Source organism: Stomoxys calcitrans, chromosome 1 (genome assembly GCF_963082655.1).
Source record: "Stomoxys calcitrans chromosome 1, idStoCalc2.1, whole genome shotgun sequence".
NCBI lineage: Eukaryota > Metazoa > Arthropoda > Insecta > Diptera > Muscidae > Stomoxys > Stomoxys calcitrans.
This window is the reverse complement of record NC_081552.1, coordinates 270,696,382-270,717,205: the sequence shown is the minus strand read 5'-3', so window position 1 is coordinate 270,717,205 and position 20,824 is coordinate 270,696,382. Positions and strand designations below refer to the sequence as shown.

Here is a 20,824-nt window from a genome sequence, read left to right as displayed (position 1 = left end):
CTTGGTGGAGCTTCGTCGCCAAAAATTGAATTAAGTTCATCGATGCACTGTGGTTGAGTTAACCCACGTCGATGGTTGTAAAAAATAATCGCCCGAAAATGTTCACGATTAAATTCCATATTTTGGGCGAGATGAATCCTTTAAGTTACTGTAAACCACACAAACAGCGCTAATATGTCAAAACGTTTTGAGTACGTATAACCCCAAAAATGTCAAGCTTTACGATAGAGCTGTGAGTTGGCAGATTGCAACACAAGGGTTGTCCAATCCCGAAATATAAAAGGCAACCCGCGCCCCTTATTTATGTAGACACAACATATGTGCGGGATCGTATGCTTGTGTGCACAGACAAATGTTTAATTTAAACGAAAGGTTATTTAAAATGTTCCATTTCCTCCCCTAGTGGCCATTATTTAAATCCGCTGGTGAGGACGATTACCTTGCTGTTGGTTTTTACAAGAATTTTCAGAGTAATTACTCTTAATTTTAAAATCCCGAATTATTAGCAAATCTTATGTTGTTTGGTTCGTGTTCCTTAGACAACAGCTTCCCATCTCCTCGTTTAATTTTCTACATTTCATGGGCCCATGAATGCTTTAACGCACATTAAGAGAAGAAGCTCAAACCCCGCGATACGTTGCCATAGAGAAATTAAATAATATTCAATATATCCTCTGCACTAAGATGGCAAAGTAAAAAAGGTGATTGGAATATTTTTAGGCATTTTTTTGTGTTTTGTGCGTTTTATAGGTTTACGACAGCATATTTCCTAAATTGATAAAGTTTCGCGTTCCAAATTTATTTAGTGCTCAGTTGCAATTTACATTTAAATTGCCACACGAAATGAAATGTAAACCACAGTCTTGTGGGGAAAAAAAGTATTTTTAACTAACACTTACAGCCATTTGATGGGCGGAAAGTTTGGTCTATAAGGGCAGCCAGCAAGCATTCGACTCTACTGCCCTTTAAACTTTCTGTTGAAGAAATAACTTTTCTTATGGAATTAAAATCTTCTTTGGTTTTTGATGAGATGCAAATGAAATTTAAAGGTGGCTTTATGAGTCCTATTTCAGGAGTGAATTTTGAGCATTTGTGTTTAATTTTCGTTGTATACCCACTTGTCCAAATCTTAACAACAAAGTGGCAAAGTGGTTAATATAGGGAAACGTTACTTTAACTGATTTTCAAATCGTACAGATACTTTTGAAGTGGTCAATACTATCTAAAAAGCCATATAAGATTATTTTATTCTTTATTTGTTTGCAATGCATGCATCTTTTATGGGTCCAAGACTTTAAAGCAGGAGATCAATATAAATGGCAGCTATATCCAAAAAACAAACGATCACAATCATGTCGAAAATCCTAGCATAGGCCACTGGGCCAAATTTCAACGACATAGGATAACTAATGCGCCTTTTATAGCGCCAGGACTATAAATCGGGATTTCGGTTTATATGGCAGCTATATCCAAATATAGTCCGATTTTGACCATACTCGGTACGGTAACGGTAAGGACCCCTAACGCCATAAATTGTGCCAAATTCGGAAATCAGATAATGAATGTGGCTAAGATCTAAAATCAAGATATAGCCCAATATGCCCATCTTCTAACTTATCCTGTCTATGGACAAAAAAAAGCCTATGCGTGATTTCAACAGACAAAAGAAGGGACATGGATAGATCATTGTAGATTTTTCGACGATAGACTTGGAAATGGATATTTCGAAGTTGCAAATGGAATGACAAAATCAAATGAATGAATCCCTCCGTTGGTGGTGGGCATAAAACTCTTGAAATGTTTCTTCACAAAAAAATTTAGGCAGATATTGACAGCTTGTTTTGCAAGAAAATAATTTTTTTTATATACATTTTGCATACATCTGTTTGCAAGGAAGAGTGAGCAGTGTAAGCTAGAAAATGCAATGTTTTATTTATTCTTGACCCACTTAAAAGCCACACACAGGCAAATGGTTTGTTAATTAACTCATACTTATACGTTGAGTCTCCCGTATTTGCGCATCAATACGTTTCAAAGAAGGGTATTGAATTTTATTGCCTCCTGCCAATAAAAATTCTTAGTTCATAATAACTCCTGCGGGCACAATTGTGAACACTTACTTCATATAGTTTACCATAAAATAATGACCAAACATACAGTCGTGTGTGTGTGTGTGTATGTGTGAGGATATGAGTGTGAGTTTGCCTAAAGCCATCTGAATTAAAAGCAGCCTTAACGGTATGTATAGGTAAGGTATAAAGCGTCCTTTCAACCATAATCCAAGGCATGATTCATGCATATTTCATTTCATCGTTGAAAGTTTTCACATGAATAGTCTCTTCGTTTAATTGTTTCATTTCAATTTATGACCAATAAAGTGATAGTCGTGCGTACAACATAACACAGACAGACAGGCACTATCATCAATTATGAAAAGGAAGGACTGAATTATGGCATCCTTTGAAAGTGTGTAAATGTCGGCAGACAGACTGTGTAAGCAAAACCACAGACATTGACCCACCAGCTTGTGTTACCTTCATAGTATCCTCAAAGTTAAGAAAACCTAATCGAAACCACTATGCGACCGTTTATTACATCTAGCAATCCTTTGAACTAACCACGATGTTTTTGTACTCTATATTCAGTGGAATGTAATCACAATAATTTTACACATATCAGCGGGATGCCAAGACACGAACATCTATATCTTCAAAATTCATAGTCTCGGAGTAGGGGTAGATTTACCTTAGGATGGAGGATATATTAACAAAATTTTTGGTAAAATTTATATTTTTTTATTGTTTTTCAAAGTACCCTCCTGCATGATTTATGCACTTTTGCATGCGCTCAAACCAATTGTCGAAGCACTTTTTCCACTCCGATTGAGACACCTTCAAAACATCGAAGGAAGGAAGTTACCTTCTAGTTCTTGCCGCTGAACCATCCAGAACGCTTTAAACAGCCCAACAACCTGCGAATGTTCATATCCACTAAATTTTACTCTTGACCATTTTCAATTTATAAGACTATTACTCAGTTTTTGTTCGACTTAAGGTCCTCTGTTTAATTAACTTAATTAATTATAAAGCGCAACTCTGACTGCTTTATGAACACACACACACAACAGTACCTCAAAATGTGCCATGGATACTTTCATTGGGGCGAAAGCACGCCTTACCAATCACACCCTCAAGTTTACCGCTCTTCAACTGCACTGCAGTGGTAGAAGACAGCATTACGTCAAACGATAATCGAGAGCAACAAGATATTAGCTGAGCAAAATTAACTTCACTGATCGAAAATAACACACACAAATTAGATTTCAACCAGAGAGATTTGTTGACACTAGCCACAGTGGGAGGGAGTACGAGTTTTTCATAAAATTTACTAAATTTTGGAGATGGGATTCTACCGGGTAAATTCCAATGCATGGGTATTTATTGGGTATTTACCCACCATGTTTGGTTACTTTTCGATGTAAACTTTCGAAACGCCAATACAAGATTAAGCTCAATAGTAAGGGGCCGAATCCGAACGGCAGGCCGCAGTGCGACACCTTCTGGTAGAGAAGTTTTTACATGATATAACCACCGCTGAAAATTCCTCTGTCCCAGGTGTTCAGCGTCCTAGGCGGACATGCCGACCTCTGCGCTACGGTAGCGTTTCAAAAAGTAATTGCGAAAAACATGTGTGACAAACGAACGAAGTACCAGCCTTTATACACAAATTTAAGGCATATTTCCTTTTTTGCGACCTATATATGCGCATTTAACGCTATTTTCTAGTGCATAGAATTCCTAAGCCTACCTATAACATTTGCTTCTATTCATCAATTGTGTAATGTACTTACGGTCCATGCGGTTGTTGTTCTTTCCATCCACCCCAATGTACTTCGCATTTGCCATAAATTCTGAATTGGAATATGTTGGCATGCCTGCATGTACCCTTCGATGTATGTAATAATCTCTGTAGTATGTATGAACTCATGCCCTGCAAACATTTTCTGTTGTGCGAATCACTAAATCTGCACTCAAGGAAGTTGAAAACAATCTTAGGCGATATCATTTTTAACTCCGATTAGTGTCTCGATACGGGAGCAAAAGTGCTACATGGCGATATATACCCATGGGAAACTAAATAGGGACAAAAAAAGTCAAAAAATCGACTATCAACGTCATTAATAAAATATAAATATTTAGTTTTGCCTTGTGGTTTTTTATTTTGATTTCTCTTTCTTATTTATTTCTGTTTCAAATCGAGATTAACAGTCCAAGATTTTATTTGCAATGATTCTCCCTGACTGGGATTTGAACAACCAACCTTACGATTGTGAGGCGTATGCTATCCCTCTGTGCTACGCGCCTTTCTTCATTACAGAAGGCCATGTAAACATACATTCTCTTGGGTGGGGATTTTTGAGTTAGCGTCCAAAACAACAAGAAAAAATCTATTTTTAAATTTGTACCACTAGCAGCAGATTATGAGAAACTAATAAGCATAACATGAGTGATAAAATTCCGATAGTAATGTATTTTGTTGTTTTGAAACATGAAATCTCTACAAACTATCATACAAAAGGACCTAAAAAGTGACTTTTCTGGGAGAGAGTGAGAAATTCACTCCGAAATGTTTGGAGGGTGTAGAAGTTCGTATGATAATGCCTTCACAATCTATTATTTAAATGAAACGAGATCAACACGACTGCAACGTTTGTGATTGTAAATGTGTGCACACACACACACACACGCAGTAATGAAAGTTATGCACTGCTAAATGCTGGCCGTTTAATTTGAAATTTGAATGGAAATTCACGTATGAGAGTGAGTGTTGGTTTGAGTCGAAGTGAGAAGGAGAGACTAAATGATGATTGGAGGAAAATAGAATTTTGTTAATAACAATTCCCATGCGAAAATTTGAATATGATGATTGTTTTTGTTGTTATAGTTGACATGTTAAATTACATTATGCCGCTGCCCTCTAGACCGACATTGAACGCAAAATTGCTTTATCTCAATGTGTGCATTTGGGTGTGTGAACAAACTCAGCATTATTGAGTTTGCATTATCCGGCTGCAATGATGGTAGAGCCCTTAAAAAATTAGTGCGGAAAGACCATCGCTATCCTGTTTATGCTACATCATCTGTAAAAAAAATTGCTTATCGTTCGGTCAACATTTTTATATTGTGAGTTTTAATTAACTTTTATTACCAAATGTGGTTGTGCAACAAGCAAAATACTCAAATTGAATTTTGGAAACAAGAGTATTTTGTGGGGCTATATTAAAACTCATGTCTATACAGACAAGCCCGCTTCAATTGATGCATTGGAAGACACCATTGAAGCATTTCTTCGTGAGATACCGGCCGAAACGTTGAAAAGAGTATGCCAAAACTGGACATAGCGGATGGACCATTAGAGGCGCATCCATGATCAACATTTGTATGAAATAATCTTCGAACATTAATTTATATGGACCGTACTATCGATTCAAATAAAGATTTCATGCGTTTTTCTGAATTTTATTGGTTTTTTTTTGAAAAAATTTCCTATAGCTTTTAAAAATCACCCTTTACAGCTCATTGTACCATCATATCAGCGAAATCGGGTAATAAATCCGCCTTTTACGGTCCCTAGACCTAAAATCGGGAGATCTGTATATCGTAATCGCACCCGCGATCCTCGCATTGGCAATCCTAGCAAGCTACCAACTAGTTTACCGAGGCGACCTCTTCCCGCATTACCCTTTAGAAGAAATTGCACAGAGCAGTTTTCGTCAATTTTGCATAATTTAAGAAATTAGAGCATGCTTTTAGGCATAATTTAATTCGCTCTAACGCACACGGCATCATTTAGAGTCCATTGTTCTGATTGATTAATGGCCAATTGTTTGGTCATACGTGCATGCCATAATTCAAAGGACGGCAAACTGCCAAAACCAGTCACAAACATAAGGCTGCTAAAGAGTAGCTTGCGGTTGTCGAAGCGTTGAGAGGCTGGAGTGTGTGAAGTCCATATTGCAGTGAAGTAAATTAAATTTAGGCATTATTAATACGTGTGTATTTCAAATGAGGGCGAGAGATTTAAGCTAATTTCTTACCCCCCAAGCGAACATAAATTTTAATTAAAAGTTAGGTCCTCTCGATGTAAGGTACATGAACAGCATCACCATCACCATAACCACAAACTCGCACCCAGACATTTGGAAACACACCAACAAATTCGTGGTGCATTTGTAAGACACGTTCATGTTTTTGTTGCCGCAAAACTCTAAGTAGTAAATTCTCATTGGGGCAGAGGGCGCTAAAGGCAGTTACGGTCTTGTTAATAGGATAAAATTAAAACGAAATATGTACTTTTATATATTAGTGTGTTTTTTTTTAATTGACCTGCTTTTGTTTACGTGTGAGCATCAAAACAAATAAAATACACGTGTTAATAAAAAATATTTATTTGCTCCATTTCGTAATTTTAAGCCATACAAGCCCATTTATAAAAATACAATAGAGCCACACATTTATGTACCGTCGTTGCAAAGCGCCAACAAAACTGGACGGATACTATTTTAATTGGATATCAAATGAAATTGAATCAACAATATTACATATAGGAATATTCTCTCCAGCAACGAGAGAGCCACTTGCTTGTCAAAGGTGAAAAGGCCACAAGCCGAGTAGGACACCCAAGGCTGAACACGGAGCAAATAAAGGTTAAAGTGTGAAAGCTGCAAGGATACACAAACGTCATCGTCCCATGGCCACCAAGGACACAGAAGCATTGGGGAAGAAGAAAGAAAGCAAACGAAACGAATCAATGAATTTTCAATTGCATATGAACAACGTCAGCATTTATGATTGTTTTTTTTTTTCGTTGTTGCCCTGGCTGCTGACTTACAGCAGTCCGAAAAGGGCAAAGAGTTCGAGTCAAACTTACGCAATTCTCCAGGCATTGGTTGGAGGGTGAGGTTAGTGCTTTCAGCCAAATACTGGAGCAGAACCAGAAACGTGTGCGTAGAAATTCCAAACGCATCTCGTCCAAAAGGCCCATTATCAGAAATACATCCCACAGCATACCGCTCACGTACAGCACAGAGATGGGATGAATAAGCCAAGGACGGTCACTTGCTTCCGCCCCATCGGCGACATTTGGGGGATGTTGGCGTCTCAATATCATTGCCACAAAATATACGATGAATATTTGGGTGACACTCTCCTCGATCACAAAAGTTAGAAAGCTCAGTAGCTGCCAGCCATACAAACCGACAAAGGATCCGCTTACTTTCACCAGTGTCCAATGGTTGACCATAATATGGTATAACTGATTGTGCAGCCTGGCCACATGTTGACGATGCAAGCCACCTCTGTGATGTGCTAATGTTCTCAGTTGATGAAGAACATCAATCAAATATTGGTTCAATTGCCTCATGATCAGGGTCATCAGCATCAGACCGAAGTACAGTATGTTGAGAGTCATCTGCAGTACCAGTTGGCAGTAGGTGACGTAAATCAGTGTGGTCAAATACCAGGGCCTGGAGACAGCGTCATCGTGTCCGATTAAAAATATCACCAATAGGAATTGCAATCCCAACGTGATGCACTTGGCCACTACTTTCCATGCCACCCAACAATTCATAAAATTCGATCTCCCTAGATGTAAGTGGCTTAAATGCAGCATTTTGTTGACACTCGCTATAATGGCGTGGCGCCAGTGCAACTGCATGAACTGCGTAGCGAGTGTGCATAAAAGAATAATGCCGTAGCGCATGTGGCCGACATATGTCAGCAGTTGGCTTTGACGCAGGAACACCATTTCGTTGTAAAGGATATATACGGCAATTGGCATGAATGTCACTGTTATCAACAGCATGGCCATATTGAAGCTGTAAACCGAGCATGTTGCTTTTACTCTCTTCTCCGATTTGTGGTAGACGAAGCAAACGATTCCAAGGCAACGACCAAAATAGTAAAGACCGTAAAGGATGATGCTCAGGCAGCTATTGTAGACTGTTGGCATCCACTTCAATGCTGTGGACGATCCAAATGATGACAGTTGAATTCTGTAGTGAAAATTTGAGTGAACCGAATTTTGTAACGCCATGTTGTCGACTGCTTCTTTTCCCTTGCCATATGCAAAATGCTCACCAATGGGTGACGGCGATAAATACAGTGCATTCGAAAGACAGGTGAATGCGTCGTTTTCAAATCTCTACAGGTGCTATCAGACGTCATGTATTTTTCATAAAGTCGTACTCATCGCCTGATACATATGCAATATTTTGGATGTTGGAATACATATGTAATATGTTCGATCAGATCGGGTTCTACAATCATTAGACCTATCGATCATAAAAGTAATTGTAAATATGTAAAATACATGTCACTGTACCCACATGACTTTTCTTGTGTGTGTGTGACTTTTCTTGTCCTCGAGAGATCGAGGACAAGAGGTGGGTTATGGATGATAAACTCTGCCAGGATTTGCTGGCTTTTTCTGAGCGCTGTTTGTTGTCACAGAAACGAATGACTGACCCATATCGATCATCTCTCTCTAGCAACGAAATAAATGTCGATAAATATGAATGGGCTAAAATATCGAAAAAAATTCAAGAATTTAGGTTTTCTTTAGCGCTGTTAGAACTACTTCACTTGATGATCTCCTCAACATCTATACCACTTTCATAAGGTCGAAAATGGAATACAACTAGCCAATATGGATTGGGGCTTCAAGACCATCCTGGGAGCTACTGGACCGTGTCCAGGGGAGATTGGAGACAGTGGGTATCGAATTCTATCGCCTCATCTGAACATTGTCCTTATGAGAGTTGTCTGGCGATATTCTATCGGTACTTTCATGGTGTGTGTGTGTGTGTGTGTGTGTTTAGCTGATATTCGTTTACTTATTACTGATGTATGGATGTTTATCACAAATACTAGACTCTCCAGAAACTTGCAAACGCTTGTAATTGATTGGTCAGCAGGCCGAACTATATATTACAGAGAGAATTCCTTTTACACCCGAACTATATCAGCTATATCAGGTTATGAACCCATGTAGTTGTTGCAAGACAAAACAAAACCCTTAATGCAAAATATCAGGCAAATCGGATAACAATTGTGACCCTAGAGGCTCAAGATCCCAGATCGGTTTCTATGGCATCTTTATCAGGTTATGAACCGATTTGAACGATACTTAAAACACCTCATGCAAAATTTCAGTCAAATCGGATAGGCTTAAGTGGCTCAAGAAGTCAAGATCCGAGATCAGTTTATGTGGACCGATATGGCCCATTTAGAATTCCAATCAACCTACACTAATAAGGAGTAATTGTGTTTGAATTGTCTAACTTTGCTCCTTCGAAAGTTAGCGTGCTTTCGACAGACAGAAGGACGGGCATGGGTAGAACGGCGTAAAACGTCATGACGATCAAGAATATATACACTTTATGGGGTCTTCGACGAATATTTCGAGTTGTTACAAAAGGAATGACGAAATTAGTATACCTCCATTCTATGGTGGAGGGTATAAACAGCATAAAGCATTCTGTTTTTGAATTTCTATGTTATTTGTTAACATTTTCCAATGTGCAACTCAAGGGATAAATCTGTGATTTGTAAGTGTTTATTTTCCACAAAAAAAATTATTCGCTTGGGATTGTCTACCAATCTTATCGAATCCACTGCTCTTATATTTTACTCCCAAACGTGCCCAAGTGGCCATTTTATCGAATGAGTCAAACTTAAGGAACAAAATTTGAGGGGAACACAAAACGTTATTAATTTAACAAGTCTTTTTTTTTCGTTTTGTTTGGAAACTCATAATGGATTAGCATGGGCTTCCTTGTTCCGCTGGTGCGTTGGTAGGCACTTGTTTGTGTGTGCGCCCGTAATTCCATAATTAATTTTTCTAATTGGCTTTATTTGACGTTATTCTGGGCCAGACTGCCCTGTTAGCATTTTCCCATTAATAATTACGTATTGAGAGACGTTGATTGACAAAAGCGATGAAAATCTATCTGCACTTTCTTAATTGGGGCCGTTTTCAGTTTTTCACATCGGTGAGCAACGTGAACAACTAAGGCACAAAATCGTATTGAGGCAGGAAAGCATGCTCAATTGTAATGTGACATGTTCATGAGGAATAAGGAAATGAACCGTCGAATGGCACATCCTCTTATGATTGATGCGAATTTGAAAACTGTACACCATGTCGTATACGTGTGGTCACCGCTTGTCGGGGCTAGTCATTCATACGCACCCAAGGCATTTGCGTTGCTCCTTTGGAGCATTTGACAGACAGTCAAACTGAAATTCTTTAGGATTGACTTAAATGGATTTGCCAGGGCATTAAAAGCATCAAATGCAAGACATATTCCTATTAAGGACGATGGAGTGAGAGTTTCGCTCAACTCGAGTGCTTCAAATGGAAATCCGAATGAAACAATTTCAAAATAAATGCAAGAAATCCATCACGGAATTATGCCAAGGCCCAGGTAAAGTAGTTAGGAGTGAGGAAAATGTTTATAAAGGCTTAACACATCCCCAGTATTTGGGTCAATCAGTGATGCTGGGTAGGCATCTGAAGTGATGAATTGAAAATGCAACAAAACAAGTACATGGAATCATATCTGTAAACAGAATTAGAAATTGAATTGCTCTTCCAAGCAAACAAAGAAATTTGTGTTTTTTTTTTTTGCAAATGAAAATAACACCATGCATATCACCACAACCACAACGGCAATTGCAATAGCAATTGCATTGTGCATAAATCTTCTACTAACAAAATCTCGCTTTTGGTGTTATCTCTTTTAGGAACGTTACAAAACAGACATCAACTTGGCCATACAATTGTTGCAATGCAAACCGGACAGTTTTGTGCCGCAAAAAGTCTCATCGGTAAGTAGAAAAAGAACATATTTTCTGAAGTTTTTTTTCTTTGTGAGAAGTAAGCAGGCATTAATGTTTGTAGTGGGCTTCTACAATTGGATGGTGATGGGTGCACAGCCCAAAAAGTAACCCATGGCCGTTTGCCGACCCTACAAAAAATATGTGATTTTGTGTTATTTCATACTTTTCAGTCGTGTTCATTTCACCGTATTGTTACTTGATTTTTCAAAAGCTTTGAATTTTAATGTGCATGCCGAGTTTGCTGTATAGAACTATCGTTTCTGATATTTCAGCTCATAGAAAGCATATTTTTAAGACAGAGAAATATTAAACAAGTCCATCGTATATGTGGTTTTGATGTAAGTGGGCCTAAAACGATTTATGGCCTAGGGCCCAATAAAGTATAAAAAAGAACTTGTGGCTATAAGACTTGGGAGAAAGCCCTGAAGAAAGAATATGGAGATCAAGATATCAAATTCTTCAAACTCTTACCCATATGCGCATAAATGCCTCTGGGTGCATATGTGAAGCACATGAAATGTCAGGACCTAATTTTTATCTACAACAAATATGAGCTACTTCAGCAAATCCGTTAGCTCATATCATAGAGTGGCAACCAAGGCATATTTACAAGAAAACTCGATATGTCACGATTTGTAAACAAGACGAATAAAATTCGGTTCGCCTTGATATTTAAAATTTTCGGCAAATTTCTCAACGATTTTTTCGAGGTTGGGAAGACTGGGATGGATAAAGATCCGAAATGGTGAAATTAGTATCCTATAAAGGGTGTAGCGAGGCAGCTATTATTGAGATTCGTTACACAATTCCAATAAAAAAGTAAAAAAGATCAAAATTGGGCACAGATCTATGGCAACTTTAATAGACCCAAAATAGACCTTAATTTTGTCTCCGATATTTACACTGTAAATCAGTCGAGTACCTTAAAACTGTCCTCAATCTGGCTTTGAGCACTATTATATCATCCAATGTCGGGAAGATGGGCAGAGAGATCCCGAAGGAACTGAGCAAAGGGAAGTCGTACAGACCGAACTCCCTTCTCTCACCAGTAGCCAAGATGCTCGGGGGCTCCAAGCGAACCATGTTGGGGAATATCCATTCGCCGAGCATCAGCATGGATTTCATACGCTGCATAGCACGACAACTGCTTTGCATACCATCACCGCACACATTTGAGGTGTCTTCAATCAGCCCAGGCCATGTGATAGGACGGTCCTCGTGGCACTGAACCCATGGAAGGCGGTCGGCAAGATGAGCCATGCAAAACTATTAAAGACCATTGCCAACTCTGGGTCACGAATTACGTGTGTGGTCGCCAGTAGTTTTTGGAAATTAGAGATGGGAAGTTTAAAAGCCGTAAAGTGAAACTGGCGGGGTAATATCTTCGGCATCATATATCATATATCATATATCATATATCATATATCATATATCATATATCATATATCATATATCATATATCATATATCATATATCATATATCATATATCATATATCATATATCATATATCATATATCATATATCATATATCATATACCATATATCATATATCATATATCATATATCATATATCATATATCATATATCATATATCATATATCATATATCATATATCATATATCATATATCATATATCATATATCATATATCATATATCATATATCATATATCATATATCATATATCATATATCATATATCATATATCATATATCATATATCATATATCATATATCATATATCATATATCATATATCATATATCATATATCATATACCATATATCATATATCATATATCATATATCATATATCATATATCATATATCATATATCATATATCATATATCATATATCATATATCATATATCATATATCATATATCATATATCATATATCATATATCATATATCATATATCATATATCATATATCATATATCATATATCATATATCATATATCATATATCATATATCATATATCATATATCATATATCATATATCATATATCATATATCATATATCATATATCATATATCATATATCATATATCATATATCATATATCATATATCATATATCATATATCATATATCATATATCATATATCATATATCATATATCATATATCATATATCATATATCATATATCATATATCATATATCATATATCATATATCATATATCATATATCATATATCATATATCATATATCATATATCATATATCATATATCATATATCATATATCATATATCATATATCATATATCATATATTATATATCATATATCATATATTATATATCATATATCATATATTATATATCATATATCATATATTATATATCATATATCATATATCATATATCATATATCATATATCATATATCATATATCATATATCATATATCATATATCATATATCATATATCATATATCATATATCATATATCATATATCATATATCATATATCATATATCATATATCATATATCATATATCATATATCATATATCATATATCATATATCATATATCATATATCATATATCATATATCATATATCATATATCATATATCATATATCATATATCATATATCATATATCATATATCATATATCATATATCATATATCATATATCATATATCATATATCATATATCATATATCATATATCATATATCATATATCATATATCATATATCATATATCATATATCATATATCATATATCATATATCATATATCATATATCATATATCATATATCATATATCATATATCATATATCATATATCATATATCATATATCATATATCATATATCATATATCATATATCATATATCATATATCATATATCATATATCATATATCATATATCATATATCATATATCATATATCATATATCATATATCATATATCATATATCATATATCATATATCATATATCATATATCATATATCATATATCATATATCATATATCATATATCATATATCATATATCATATATCATATATCATATATCATATATCATATATCATATATCATATATCATATATCATATATCATATATCATATATCATATATCATATATCATATATCATATATCATATATCATATATCATATATCATATATCATATATCATATATCATATATCATATATCATATATCATATATCATATATCATATATCATATATCATATATCATATATCATATGTCATATATCATATATCATATATCATATATCATATATCATATATCATATATCATATATCATATATCATATATCATATATCATATATCATATATCATATATCATATATCATATATCATATATCATATATCATATATCATATATCATATATCATATATCATATATCATATATCATATATCATATATCATATATCATATATCATATATCATATATCATATATCATATATCATATATCATATCATATCATATCATATGATGGCGTCTGACTCCATTATTGGTGTCATCTGCGATAGGTTGAACGTTTACTTCATCGATCTTGCCGACTATTTCATTGTCTGTGGTAAGTTATGCCAGTGTGGTCCTGTCAACTATGGAGACAAAGATTCTACCCGTTCGATGGAATAACTACATCCTGCCCAAACAATACCTTCTGGTCTGTTATCGCAGGGTGCTTATCACCATATTGTGGATGGACATCCACCGTCCTTAAAGTGGATCTAAATGATCCAGAGCGAGAAGTTCAGCGTTTCAGACAAAGTTATGAGACCTTCAGATCGCATGTTTGATTTTTTGTCCAAGAGTGTGTTTTATAGACTTTATTTGGGTCTTTTCGATTGAAATCACATTTCAAATTAATTTTTATCAGCTTTCCAGGGCTCTCCATTTTATGAGAATTATAAAATTAATTAATAAAAAGAATTATACTTGATTTGCTGTATTTCTCTCATTAAAGACATGATTTCGGGCTTTAATTCATATGTCACAAACTCGACTAAGAATTGAAACAGTAACACTTGGCAATGTAGTGATTAATTGTTTTTATTTCATTTTCTATTGGCAGCTTCCTATAGACATTCAATCAAAAGTATCCTCGTACATGCGCCTGGATACAAATTCCCATTCCGATTCGGAGGGGAGTATAACCGGTGTGGGTGTATCAACAACAACTGCCTACAAAGTGCTTCCGGCAACCGATTCGCCACCACGTGATCATTGTCCTTTCCCGCCAACTGCCATGGTATACTCAATGCGGGGTCTCGGTAAGTGTTAGTAGACCATGCTTTTTGCCACTTTTTTATTTGCCACAATTTCTTTTACATTAATTTTTTATATTATTTGCTTTTTTTCAAATTAGCTCTTCACTTGCACACGTACTCTTTTTATTATTTGCATGTTTACACATTTCCATATAAAAACGGAAACTGGATAATAATTAAGTAGTCTATTGTTTTTATAAAACAAAAACACTATTGGTATTCGGAATGGAGTGAAAAGTGGAGTGTTGATTGCATACTGCACAGAAAAAAATGTGTTTAACCACGAAATTAATTGAACCAATTAATTTTCTAATTGAAAGTGCTTCAATCATGAAAATGATGAAAGCAATCAAGGTTATCGATGCAAACATATTCTATTTAGTTAAAAAAAAATTGAAATTTTAAATTTTGTGGCGGTTATTAAATTGTAATCTACGACAAATTCTAAGAAGGTTTTCCCCATTGGTCAGCCGATGTGTGTTAGTGTGTCCATCGCTGGTGTAAAATTAACATCGACCCACCCTAATGTTGGATTCATTTATAACAAGTAAGAGCGTGCTAAGTTCAGCCGGGCCGAATCTTATATACCCTCCAGATCGCATTTGTCGAGTTCTCTGCGCGGTATCTCTTTTTAGCAAACAAATAATATTGAATAAGAACTGTTAGGCTATAGGAACTATATCAAGTTATAGTCCAATTCGGACCGTAAATGAATCCAGAACATTGTAGAAGTCATTGTGTAAAATTTTAGTTCATTCAGATAAGAATTGCGCCTCGTAGGGGTTCAAGAAGCAAAATCGGGAGATAGGTTTATATGGGAGCTGTATCAAGCTATTGATCGATTCAGACCATATTAGACACATATATTGAAGGTCATGAGAGAAGCCGTTGTACAAAATTTCTGCCAAATCGGATGAGAACTGCGCCCTCTAGAGGCTCAATAAGTCAAGATCCCAGATCGATTTATATGGCAGCTATATCAGGTTATGCACCGATTTGTGCCATACGAAGCACAGTTATTGGAAGTCATAACAAAACACCTTATGAAAAATTCAGCCAATTCGGATGAGAATTGCGCGCTCTATTGACTCAAGAAGTCAAGATCCAAGATCGCTTTATATGATAGCTATACCAAAAAGGATAAAACCTGTTTGTCACTTTTTCGTATATATTCATTTGTAAGGGTAAAATATTAATTTTTAATTCATAAACACACAGAAACAAGTAGTAACTAATAGAGAATAGTAGTAACTAAGTAAGAACGTCTAAGTGTTTTTGTTGGAATAGTTATTATTTCAGTAGCCAACGTAATTACAACGGTATCAGCGTTAAATTTCGGATTTTGAGAGCGAGTTTTGCAAAGGTTACATATATGTCCCATGATTTTTTTCATAGAAGGAGCAACATTGTTTAAATTTTGGTTGGTTTACTCAGTACATAGGACTATTCTAAGAACGAATATGCAAAAAATCATAACTTTATCGTGCAGTTTGTTCTTCGTCCACAAAGGGTTAATATCCGATTTGTCTGAAAATTTGAACGTGGTATTTTTTATGACTTCTAAAGGCCGTACTAATTACGCTATCCCATGCGATCAATAGTGGAGGGTATATACGATGCGGCTTGGCCTAACTTAACGAGCTTTTACTTGTTTTATTTGAAATTAGCTGAACCGGGCCTGCTCTGCTGCGCCTTCTTTTACATTATATGGAACAAAATTATCCTTTGAATATGTATTTTCGACAATTAAAGAGCCTTTAGTGAAATATCATGATACGAAAATAGTATATGTATATCGCTTGACTAAGAATATTAATGCCTTTGTCTGAATCTTTAAATACCTTTTATTTAAACCCCATATCGTCATAGGTTTAAGGGGAGTTTATGAGATGAGGCGACCTCAAATACTTGACCCCAAAATTTGTACTCTTTGGAATGTGTTTTGAAAAGCAGCAGTGCTCCAAATACATGGTCCCACATCTGGATATCACATTCGTGTTCTACTCTCAAATACCTTTATTTGAGCTCCACATTGACATGGTCGGTAAATATGTTCGATTTAGGGGTGTTTTGGGTAGTGGGGAGGTCCCCCAAACACTTAGCCCTGAAAATATATCAGCATCGTTCTCTACTCTCAAATATTATTTATTTGAAACCCATATGGGCATTGGCCGCAAAATTGGATATCAAATTCGTTTTCTAATATCAAATATCTTGCATTTAACCCCTTAGTGTAAAAGTCAGCAAATCCGGTTTGGGCTATGGGCCCTAAAAACTATCAATAACGAGATACACTCCCTTTAATACCCAAATTTTCATTGTGAGAAAATCCGTTCCATTTGGGCGTTGTTATGGGAGCGGGACATCCCCTAGGCAGTAGGTTCCATATTTTGATATCAGATTCGGGGTCTACTCCCAAATATCTTTCATTTGAGCCCAATATTTCCATAGTCGCTAACATGACCGGTTTGGGGAGGTTATGGGGGTGTGGTGACCCCATAGGCACTTTTTCTCGAACATTGATATTAGATTCCAGCTTTACTACCAAAGACCTTTCATTTGAGCCCCATATTGCTATGGTCGTAAATTTGTCCTCTTTGGGGGATGTTTTTGGGTAGGGGCTGCCCGCCAAACACTTGACCCCACATTTGAATATCAGATTCGTATTCTACACTCAAACACCTTTTATCTAAGCCTCATATTGCCATGGTCTGTAAATTAGTCCTGTTTGGACTAATTATCAGATATATATTCAGATTCGTATTCTACTCGCAAATACCTTTCACTTGAGTCCCATGTTGCCATGGTCGGTAAATTTGTCCGATTTAGGGGTGATTTGGGGGTTGGGGTGGTCCCCCTAGCACTTGGTCCGACAATTGGATATCAGATACATTTTCTTATCCTAAATGCCTTTCATTTGAGTCCCATATTGGCGTGATTGGTCTAAATATATATTTGGTAGGTTTTGGCGTGCGGCGGCCCCGCTAGGTACCCCATCAAAAATTTGAATGCCAAATTTTTATTTTTAGGGTACTATAAGAGAGTGCACAAAACTTCGTTTAAATCGCACCACCCATCACCCAGATCTGGCGTTCCTGAAAATTAGGGCAAGGGGGAGGGTCCGCCCCCCTACAGATATCAAAAAAACGTAGTACCCTATTTTCACCACGGGATCATTATGCACCATAAGTGAAAATTTCATGGATTTTGGTTCAGTCGTCTTTGAGTCTATAAGGAACACACAAACAAACATAAAAACAAACAAACCGACAAACAAACACAAATTGATTTTTATATATAAGATTTAGCCTTATTAATCACCCTTTGAACGGAAAATAATTTTAGATTCAATTGTAGAAATTATTGAATCAATTAATTCTTTAATTGAATTTTTTTTCGTGAAATGTAAACACCATCACTTTTTTAATTGTCGGCAATAGGACACACCATTTTTTTATGTTTTAGATTTCTCCAACATGAAAAAAATTTCGTCCTTTTCTGCGAAAAATAAATTTTATTTAAAAAAGTCGACATTAAAACATTAAACTAAGAAGTAACTATTTTTCTTCTCTAAATTGGATTTTCTTTCTTTTAGCCTTTAAGTTGCAGAATTTCATTAATTTTTAAGGATTTTTTATTTCGACATAAATTTTCAAAACCAATTATTTGACAAAACTTTAAGGTCTTTTCTTTCCTTTCCCATTTGCTTTTCTTGCCCTTGCAACGTAAGCCTTTACATTACTTGACCCATGTCCATGTGCTATAACACATACACATAGTGAGCATGTGTTATTTTTGTGGTTTTTTCTTTTTTATGTAAATTTTCGTTTGCATTGTTTGTTTACACACACACCTTGATATATTGTACCTTGGTGATGGAATTTGTCTATGTAGTGGCCATCTGGTATAGTGTTTTCAACATTTAAGCGGTTTGCGATTATCACTCCCTTCAAACACACACACAAAAGCCTTTTTGTATTTGAAAATTGTTTTTGAGGCGAAAGCGGACATTTGTTATTGGCGTTGCGGTTGCTTTATTGAATTTCAATTGTAAATATGTATTTCTGTTTTTTTTTGTTGTTCTTGGCATTAGAAATGTATGTATATTTTTACAATTAATCGCTTAGCACAGATTTATTTGTTTTTATGTAAATTTCATCACACAATTTGCGATTTATTTTTTTTTTTAGTTTAAGTTGCACGCAATAAGAAAATTGAAAAAAAAAAAAAAAACATTTTATAATATGGAGCATTATTTAATTTTAAGTGAATGTCAAAAGGTGGTATCTCTTTCCAAGGAATAAATCAATGATGTGTGCAAGGCGTATTTATATGGTGGCCGCATAGGTGAATTGCTACATCAAAGCATCCTTTTTGGGAACTTGATATGTCAACATTTGTGTACAGGGCAAAAAAATCGATTCGCCGTGACATTTAAAATTTAGGGAAAATTTGGTTCCAATCCAATCAGAGCAAGAAGAAGATTATTAATATTTGAGTGTCAACCAAGAAAAAACAAATTATAAAATATTCAAAATTCCCATTAGCTCCGGAGGCTTTTCCCACAAAACCACCAAGATTGCAGTTTTGAATAGTTTTTCACAAGGTTATTGTAGCGATAAAATAGCTACCAAGTGCAGACCAAGGTAGTTCTGGCTTAATTCCAATAGGGCTGAAATTGTCTCTAAAAGTGTTTCGATTATATCCAGGGACCACACATCACAAATAGCAAATGCATGGTGGTGAATTTGAGGTTTCCTCCCGAACTGAGTTCATACTATTTTGATGGGCAGGATAATTAGAGTTCCACTAGCAAAGGGTTCAAATAGGAATATTGTAATAAGAGCTCAATCACCCCAAGGACGGTTTTGTACCCCTTTTGAGGCTATTGGATAATTGTGGGATTTTTAAATCATTTGAAACGGAAGGGGTTAAAATTTGCTGGATACGAGGATGACGATTTTATCCTCGTGGTTGGCCGTTCAGAGTGCATATAGTATGCTGCCAAGATTGGCCAATGGGTTTGACGTTAAAACCCGCAAGATAAAGTTGGTGCTATTCACCAATATGAGGTACCTTGGTGTACATGTGGAGCTGCCGCTCTCAATACTGATAGGCGTCCTTACAAGCCTTTGCAATGTCAAGACTTACGCATGATTTGCAGGGATGAGTTATAGACGGTTGAGCACCTATTGTGGCACTCGCCTCATATTGCGGGGGTAACTGCAGGACTATGGCTAAATAAATAACTTTTTATACCCATCACTGAAGGATAAGGGTATATTCATTTTGTCATTCCGTTTGCAACACATCGAAATATCCATTTCCGACCCTATAAAGTATATATATTCTTCATCAGCGTAAAAATCTAAGACCATATAGGCCGATCTCTCGGTTTTAGGTTTTGGGGCAGTGAAAGGCGCATTGATTGTCCGATGGCGCCGAAATTTGGGACAGTGCTTTGTGTAAGGCTCTTCGACATCCTTCTTCAATTTGGCCCAGATCGGTCCAGATTTGAATACAGCTGCCATATAGACTGATCTCTCGATTTAAGGTCTTGGGCCCATAAAAGGCGCATTTATTATCCGATTTCGCCGAAATTTGGGACAGTGCTTTGTGTAAGGCTCTTCGACATTTTTCTGCAACTTGTCTTAAATCGGTCCAGATTTGG

General features: G+C 35.6%; 1 protein-coding gene across 5 annotated transcripts in view; it reads left to right on the top strand.

The window, feature by feature from the left end:
* Nucleotides 1-20,824, top strand: part of LOC106095836 (putative mediator of RNA polymerase II transcription subunit 26) — a 109,421-nt gene that overhangs the window by 79,943 nt on the left and 8,654 nt on the right. For 4 of the 5 annotated variants that reach the window (XM_013263230.2, XM_013263234.2, XM_013263233.2 and 1 more), the window contains exons 3-4: nucleotides 10,806-10,889; nucleotides 14,958-15,162. In XM_013263230.2, the coding sequence (XP_013118684.2) occupies nucleotides 10,806-10,889; nucleotides 14,958-15,162 (289 nt within the window). The remainder of the gene's footprint in view (nucleotides 1-10,805; nucleotides 10,890-14,957; nucleotides 15,163-20,824) is intronic. The other variant, XM_059360236.1, reaches the window with a different exon arrangement.